Source organism: Chamaea fasciata, unplaced genomic scaffold, assembly GCF_029207755.1.
Source record: "Chamaea fasciata isolate MVZ Bird 193981 ecotype frontalis unplaced genomic scaffold, bChaFas1.0.hap1 SCAF_1, whole genome shotgun sequence".
In the NCBI taxonomy this organism is placed as follows: Eukaryota; Metazoa; Chordata; class Aves; order Passeriformes; family Sylviidae; genus Chamaea; species Chamaea fasciata.
This window is the reverse complement of record NW_027094086.1, coordinates 109329014-109337926: the sequence shown is the minus strand read 5'-3', so window position 1 is coordinate 109337926 and position 8913 is coordinate 109329014. Positions and strand designations below refer to the sequence as shown.

Here is an 8913-nt window from a genome sequence, read left to right as displayed (position 1 = left end):
ATCAATTAGATCGGAAAAAACCTCTGAGATCATTGAGTCCATCCCATGACCCAACACCACCCTGTAAACCAGACCATGGCACCAAGAGCCACATCCAGTCTGTCCTTAAACACCTCTTGGGATGGTGAAACCACCACCTCCCTGGGAAGCCCATTCCAATACCTAATCACCTCTTCTGCAAAGAAATTTATTCTAAAAAATGTTTTGAATGAGGAAAGCACCAAAAGCCTGCCTGGAATAGTGCATGTTTATTGGCATCAAACTTTACAGTGAGACCACGTGATGGCACTGTAATCTTAAGAATGAATGGAAGTGTGTGCACAAGTCCACTGTAATTGTTAGATATTAGCTAGATGACCTAATTACTTAGGTCACTAAACACACTGGAATTTTTTTATATGCTAATTTATTTTTAAAACCACTAATATCAATCATCTAGGATGAGTATGAATTGTCTGAGATACTGCTTTTCCCATTGGTAAATGGGAACAAAATCAAATGTAGTGACAACCAAAATAGCATATTTATCATTAGATTATTAGTGATAAGCAGTTAAGAGCACTGGAGTTGTCTTGGTGGTCCCATGTTATTTGATTTTGCTAGTTCTAGGTCCACTTGTAAAACCCCAATTTTGTCCTGCCTGTTCTTTCAGTGTTATGAAGAGGAATTTATTTTCCTTTTTCATTCTTCTGGGCTATTCTAAAAAATAAGAGGATGGAGGTGGGAAAGGATCAAAAAGTCTAATTAAAAAGTTAACCAACTTTAATGGATGGAATAATACAAAGTATTATTATAGTCATTAGCAGAGTCCTTAATTGAATGTACCAGCAGTACAACCAAAAGCTGTGTTTTCAGTTGTCACCTTGAATGTGGATCACGATTCATTGCAGTAGCTGAAGTATGACTTGTTTTCATGTGCTGAAGTGTGATCCATTTCCAGTGAAGTGATGGAAACTCTTGATAAGCTGCCGATCCACTGGGCCACCAATCTTAGTTCCACCTCTTTCCTCTGGAAGCTGCTTGTTGCTTAGAAAGATCCATGATTAGAGGTCCATGCTATAGAAGGATCAGGGCAGTTTTGACATGCCACTCAGAAAGTTTGTCAGTGCCCACGCACGTTTGGTTGCTGTGCTTTGCTGCTGAAGGGCTGACAAAGATGTATTATTGTGTCTGGCATCAAAGCCCTCCTAAGTAGTTTCCTAAAGGCAAGGTCTTGTTTTCAAGACCAAGCATAAGTTCTTGCCAAGAGCAGAATAAAATATGAAATTGTTTTCATAAATGTATTCTATAAATTTAAAAAAAAAATCAGCCAGGCTAGAAGGCATGTATTTGTCATTATGCTGATGTATTTACCCATTTTAAAAGCATATACAAAGTCTAGAAAGTAATTGACCCACAGGGCCTTAAGGAAGACTATGCAGCTGAAAATCTTGTAAATGAGAAGGTGTGGTATACTTCTTTTACACTTCCCATGTGGATGTAGTTCCAAAGTGGTGCTTAATATGACAAAATAAAAAACTCAAAACAAGTGGTTTGATAAGTTATGATTTCCCTATTTCTCTTCCTGCTTTCACAAGCACTTTCCACTGTAAAATTTCTTTGAGACTTCTTGAAACATTTGCTTCTTTGAAAATATTATTTAAAAGGCTGTCTAGAGAAGTTGGGAAACAGAAATTACCTTTCTGCATAGGAATAGAGAACAAAATATTCATTTTTTATTTCCTGTCTCCAAAGTTGTCCAATACCATATGTCTTAGGGGAAATATAAGAACTGTTAGAAGGAGAACTTGGCCCAAATTGATTAATTCTGTGATTATGGTATGTTCTTCAGCACCTGAGTAGCCCAATATTTATTTCATGTTTTCTATGTGTTCCCATGGTTTACAGGTTCTGAGCTTTATGGAGAATCAGTCACATTTAACGACCAGTCTTACTAATTATGGAAGCTTTTGCTCTCTGTAAAACTCCTAAATGGCAAAATCCCCCCATTGTCACAGACCCCCTAAATGATACCAGCTTCTAAAACAAAAGAGATGCTCTATGCCCTTGACTCTGTAGAACAGAGATTATTTTTACTTACCCAGATGTTTTGTTAACTTAAATGTTTGCAACATACACTTATCTCTAAAAACATGGGTGTCAATCCAGTTCAGAAATCACCTTCACACCTCTAACACTGTTGTAGTTTGGCAGCCATTATGCCTGCACTCATTTTTTTTTTAAGTTTTTCTGTTATGTAGGCTACAAAAATGGCAAGCAAAATCTCTGCACTAAAAAGCTAAAACACTGTTGACTCACTCTTCACATTTGATCCCACCTGATTAAAGCTCCATAGGAAATACTTTATTTTTAAAATACTGTTGCCACACTGATTTTCTGATCAGTTATAGGACATAAGTTTTCTAATGATAGCTCAATTACATTATCTTTTTACCATGAGTAGCATATAAAACAGCAGATGAGTAAAAAAGAGCCTTCAGAAGTATCAAACTCAAAAGTCACTCAGGTATTAGCCCCTAGTAGTTAGAACTATTATGAGAAATCTAAGTCATTAAGACTCAACCATACACAAAGGAAAATATACCATGAAATATATCAGAGTCCGTTCTAAGTGTATAAAATTTTCCATTTCATGCTGCATGACAGACCTTAGCAATTTAGCATTATTTACAGAGATACACAACCAAGAGTAGTAAAAAATATGAATGAGACTGAGTTTAAATGAGTGAGATATCTTGTGTAATGTACAGTCAAGAGATGTTTCCAAAGAACCAGTGTAACTCTAACCTCTAGTTCACTTCAAAAAAATCTGTTAGCCTGCTAACTCAGGCTCCCAATAAAGTAATTTGCTACATCCTATTCATGTATTTACAAATATCCTAGTCTGTGAGCAAATTCAAATTTTGGTAAATGTGTATTCTGTGATTTTTTGGGGTTTTTTTTCAGCTGCCTTAGAGACAATATCCAGGAGAGATTCAGCAGGCTTTCATCACAGAGTTGATCTCAAAAGAGTCAATTCCAATTTTTCAACTTATAATGCAGCAGAAACTTCTTGTTCTCCAGTAGATTGTGTGTAGGTGGAGCTCGCTCGTTCAGCTGTGTCAGCATAGAAAACAGGACAGTATTTAGACAAGTGGACTGCAATCTGCTTTCGGAAAAAGCAGCGAAGATATTTCCTAAATTTTTCTCCGGCAAAGGCGTAAATTAAAGGGTTGATACAACAATGGATCATTGAGATTGTTTCTGTCACTTGGATTGCTTTGTGCAGTTGACTATTTCCTTCACAAGTAGAGATGGAAAACACACTTTGAAAATCACGCAAGAGAATGCAAATGTTGTATGGTGCCCAGAAAAAAAAGTAGATAATCATGATAATAAAAATAAGCCTGACTGCTTTATGTTTCTTCTCATTCTTACATTGCAGTAAGGTCTTTATAATTCGTGCGTAGCTGCAGATCATGATTAACATTGGAATAAGAAGTCCCAGGATGTTCATTTTTAAGGTAAGGAATTGCTTCCATGTATTTCTCTGCTCTGATGGATAATGAGCACTGCAAGTATAGCCTGAACTTTCCTTTTGAGTTTTGTGAAATACTACCCCTGGGAGAGAGATAAGAACAGCAACAGCCCAAGTGACAACACTGACGAGGATGCCGTAAGTCACTGTCCTGGCTTTCAAAGCAAACACAGCATGTACTATGGCCAGGTACCTGTCCAGGGTCAACAGGATTATGAAAAAGATGCCACTGTAGAAGCCAAGGAGGTAGACACCTGACAGAATTCGACAGAGCGCCTCCCCAAAAATCCAGTCGTGAACTGCGTAATAAGCCCAAAACGGGAGAGAAAATACAAACAACAGATCAGAAATGGCCAAGTTGAGCAGGTAGATGTCAGTCATACTCTTCAGCCTCTTGTATTTTACCAGGATAAGGACAACAAGCATGTTGCCTGTCAGGCCAAATATCACCACTAAAGAATAAAGAGGGGGCAAAAATTTTGCTGCAAAGTGCTTTTCCTCAGTTGCAGGGCAAGGTGTCGAATCACTGTAGTCAAGCTCTGTTGTCACTGACCAGTCTGTGTAGTCTGTTGTTTCATTTCCCATGGTGTATTGGTCTGGAAAGGCGAAAAATAAGGACATTAAACTAGGGGAATCTCCAAGCTTTGCAGTGAAGAGACTGAAATATGCTGATGTTCTCTCCTGAAATGAGTTTTGCTGATGAGCACACAAGCATTACTTGTCAAGAGAAAGAAATTGCAGACCTCTCAGGAAACTCATTCATACATCTGTGGAGTCTCACTGCTTCATGTTGGAAGTGTGCTGTGTGTCATTTCCCATGTGTACATTGTTAAGTGCGTTTTTCCTCCCCAGCAGAGATTATCAGCTGCCTGGCCTAAACCAGAAACAGAGGAAATGTGGATTGAATCCCAGCCATGGCTATTCTTGATTTAGGCACTGTGTGAGGGACTGGCATTCCCTTGCAAGGAGTCAGGACCAGGGAGGTGAGTGTGCAGCAGAGCTGTGAAAGCCCTCAGGCAAGTTCTATTACACATTGGCAGCAGAGAAAGGCTTGCAACTGTATTGTCAGCCCCTCCAGTCTCCAAAGCCTCCCCTTTTCCCAAGTCCCTGGTAGGATTGTGAGCCAGATGAAGAAGCATAATTTGTGTAACTTGATCTCTGAAAAGCTCAGGACAACTGTCTTCCCACAGAGCCCCAGAGAACATGGAAGAATTCTTGTGTGTCCCGTGAGAAGCCGGGCAGAGGATTTTGTGAAGATGGGTGTCAGAGGCACCAGAAGTGCTCCCTGGTCACCTAGTGAGGAAATGCAACCCATGCCTTTGGTAGCTATTCAAAGAGATCTACTTGCTGTCTGGTTAAAGGGCTGCTCTCTCTTCCTGTGCCATCATGACTGCTTTTATCAGACACTTCATGGCAGACCATGGCACGGTGTTGGTTTTGAAATCAGTCTTTTCCTGGAAAGGTCAGAATGCCTGTTCTTAGACAAAGGCAACAGAGTGCTCCTCATGGAGAAGAGTTCAGGCAGTGCGTCTGCCCCAGCTTGCTGTGTGATCCCTGAGCACTCATGTCATGCGCCAGTGTTCACTCCTTTCCTGAATGCAGTTTTTTTCAGTGGTGTGGTGTGGCCTGTGTGATTGCAGGCATCTTTTGCAGAGACCACACTCTCAAGACAACCACCGTTTCATTCATTTCTGCACTCGAGCTCTGCAAGTCTAAAGGTCACTTAAAAAACTCAGGCTATGACTGGAGTAACTGAGAGATATGGCCCTGCTCTGCTTTTTGGTTCAAGCTCATAGTGGCCCATTCTGACTTAGAGCTTGTGAAATCGCTAAAGCATTTCTTTGCACCTGTAGATGACTCACAGGAGAAAGGACTGTTTTCTGCTGTAAAACCAGATTGCTTAAAATGCCAGTGTCCTTAATCTTTGTCAAAGTAGTTGACTTAGCTAAACCTAACCTGAGGTTTTGGGGTCTGCTAATCTGCGACCTTAAAAATGAGTTTCTGCTGCCAGCTCCTGATGGAGATTCTTATGCTGCACAGTGCAGCTATGCATCTGTCCCAAAAGAGGAAGTTTTGTTGGAGCAAAATCTGCACCTTGTACAAAAAGAAATGCTGCTTTTGCAAAACTTTTTCATGCTCTTTCCCCGAGTTTTTGAGCCTGGCTACCAGCTCTGCTCCTAAGAATAATAAGAAAGACGACATCCATGTTCAGACATTACTTTTGTTTGTTGAGTACAGCGTAAAGTTTTCTTTTGGAGAATGAGGTGTAAGAGAAGATTAGCAAATGGCAGTTGTTTGGGTGTCAGCTTTGCCCAGATACAATTTCTTGATGACAAATAAATGCTGTTAACCTCTCCAAATACTGTCTTTTAGGAAACTCTGGCAATCTCTGTGAAACAATTTTTTTTCCATAGTCATACTAATTGTGTAGTTATTACAATGCAGCAGTATTGGTTTTGTTGATAAAGGAAGTGACTGTGACTCTGTCTGTTGTCAGTAAATAACTTGATTTTAAAGTAGTTCAGGGTTTCTATATCTTAATTACTTTCAGCAACACTTAAAAAAAAAAAGTGAGTTAATTAAACACTCTTTGGTCTAAAATATTAAATTCTTTCCTTCAAAACATGATGAGACTTGGGCATTACCCAAATAAATATTTAAGATTTCCTTCAACTAGACCTGCTAGATCCATGTTGCATGCCCTGACAGTACATCCCTGCATGTAGATAAATATCCTCATTTACTATGTGTCAGTCAGCCATGCTGTCTCCCTGGACTGTGGGATGGGTGTCAGACCCAGCACTTCCTGTCTTGCTCATTTTGCACCTGTGGGATGGTCATGCACAAATATGGGTATGAAAAGCAACTAAGTCATAAACCCAGACTGGGATTTTATGAGTAGGTGATTGATAGGATTCATGCAAATATCATAGCAAAATGCTGCCTTGATATTACTGTGATAATTCTGTTTGTGACAGACCCTTCTTCCCATTAACTGCTATCTTTATGCTTTCCCTCTTTTTCCCCTGCCTTCCTGGAATGACTACCACATCTTCCCTGCATCTTGTCTTCTTCCTTACAACCCTTTTTGTTTGCTTAAGTTACGGCGGGGTTTTTTGGGCAGTTGCTTCTGCTAACCAAACCCCCTTCTTCTAGCCCAGCCTTTGCTTCAGAAGTCTCTCTGCAAAAGTATTTACTGCTCTGAATTGTGTATAGTATCCAGCGCATGCTGACAATGGAGACTAAAAATACTGATTTGGAAACCAGAAAAAAAGAAGTGTAAGCAGGTTTGTGCTTTATCCTATAATCTTGTTGTTTTAGGAGACACTGTTGGCTACTGGCTAGAATATTTCACTGGGTTAATCAGTTCACCGGACTAGAGTAAGTTGAGAGGGATCTGACTGGGTTTATGTTTCCTAATCGTTAAAAAAACCCCAAAAGGTACTCAACAAAGATCTCTGAAGAAAGGATACTTCAAAAAAATTCTATATTATTTTGAGTACAGTTTAGATAAATGCAATATTTCTATTGCAGAAACCTGCAATCTGCTATAAAAATCCTGTTGCTCTGCTTGAGACTATCAGTCATGCATTTTTTAAAAGAAAGGCTCACAAAAAAAAAAGAGGAGTAAACTCATGTAACTGTTCATGCTAAGTTTCAGGTCACAACTTTCTGTGTTTTAGAAGGCAAAGATTTTATTCAAGTGAGTTTCAGTTCATTTGCATAGTCCCATAAAACGGTAATAATTATAACACTGTGGCAAATGGAGGTAAAGTGCTAAGTTATGCTGTGTGTAAATAGGGTCCAATGAGTCAGTGTCTAAAATACAACACTAGTTTTTCTGTAGTCATCCTGTGAGAGGCATAAGTACTCTGAAATAACTCAACATTTAAACAACTGTTTTGTTTTGAAGTAACAGTTTTAAGATCCATATTTCCATCATTGCACATCATTTTCAGAGACAAAATCAGGGAGGCATACTCCATTATGTTTTTTACTCAGATCAATCACTAGAGATTTATTTCTTTCCTTAGCTGGATCCTCTACTCAAGTCTTTTTGTGATTTTGTCCTTTAAAACTAGTGCGTTCCATTTAACATATATGATGCATTTTGCCAGGGTAATTTTTAAAGATGAGTACACTGGTGGGATTCCACTAGTATGTTGCACTTCAGGCATCACACTACATAAGTAGCTACTAAATGTTAAAAAAAATAAAAAAAAGAAGCAAAGATGACTTACCATGTATCTTATGGTGCAGGTGATGTCTTGTATTATTACAACACAAGTAATGCTAAAATGACTTGTCTGTCACAAGATGAAGGTCAAAATCATATCTTCCTGTGTGAAGAAGGGTGTATCACTATGAAAAGTTTAAGCAAGAAAATCTGTTCTCATTTAAAAAAAAATAAATGAAGGAGCAGTTCTCTGGTTCTCTTTTTTCTAAAAATGGGTCTTCAGACGTTACTTTTCTAACTCTTGAGACGTGCAGATATGTTGAAATTCTAGAGGATCCTCCTAGGAGTTGAAGTTTCACAACCCATAGCTGTAGTTTTAGAAAAAGGGTTTATATAATTATTTTATCTTTTTCTTTTAGCGAACTTGTTTGAATAAAGAACAATTTACAGTGGTTCATCCCTTTACATGTTTTAGTCATTAAATTTCTTTTATGTTTTTCTGTCCTTTAACAAAATGTGGAGCTGTTGAGTGAAGTTTATGCTTCTCTTCAGAATTTCCTGCACTTTCTGTTGTCTTGCCCTGAGTTGCAGTCCTTATATTTCAGGGTAGTTGATTAATCCTATTTTTCTTTCTCCCGGTCTTCTGGACTGTGTTTTTTATTTTAATCCCTCTCATAAGACTATGACTTAGTCTGTGCAGTGAGTCTCACCTTTTCAAACAGCACTGTTACTTATGTTTTGGAATTAAGCTTTAGAAAAGCCTGATAAAATCTGATCTTTTATCAATTTCCTTCCTCATAGCTGATTACTCTGACTTTCAGAGTTAAACTGTAGCTGCACTGTGAGCAACTTTCTAGATCCTTCTGGACATCAAAGAAATGACGCAGGAGGTAGGAAAAATACAGAAAGCAAGAAAGGGACGGTGTCTTACCAAATGCCAGAGAACCCCTTAGAGTAAATCCCTGAGAAGATACTTGATAAAGTGCAATCGCCTGCCTCACCTTGGCATCTCTTGATAGGGTTCTGGAGGATCTCATCCCATCAGTGAAGGCACTAAAGGGATGCCTTTTCTGCAGTCACTCCTTGGTATCCTTAAAAGATGTTAAAACACAAAAAGCACAATGATGTCTTTCTTTGGATGCTGCCATTCCTTAACAGAAGTCAAGGGAATTACAACTTTTGAGTTATCCCTCAGGTCTGTTGGGAGACAGTAAGGAGT

At 38.8% G+C, this 8913-nt stretch overlaps 1 protein-coding gene across 1 annotated transcript; it reads right to left on the bottom strand.

The window, feature by feature from the left end:
* Positions 1-744: 744 nt before the first annotated feature.
* Positions 745-8488, bottom strand: LOC136295016 (C-C chemokine receptor type 5-like). Its single transcript, XM_066193211.1, has 2 exons — positions 7759-8488; positions 745-4113 (listed from the first exon to the last, which is right to left on the bottom strand). The coding sequence occupies exon 2, from the start codon at positions 4100-4102 to the stop codon at positions 3032-3034; it is 1071 nt and encodes a 356-aa protein (XP_066049308.1). The 5' UTR covers positions 4103-4113; positions 7759-8488; the 3' UTR covers positions 745-3031.
* Positions 8489-8913: the final 425 nt, after the last annotated feature.

Bases quoted from the DNA above. Each gene is read 5' to 3' on its own strand.
- LOC136295016 (XM_066193211.1), bottom strand. From the start codon at position 4,102: ATGGGAAATGAAACAACAGACTACACAGACTGGTCAGTGACAACAGAG.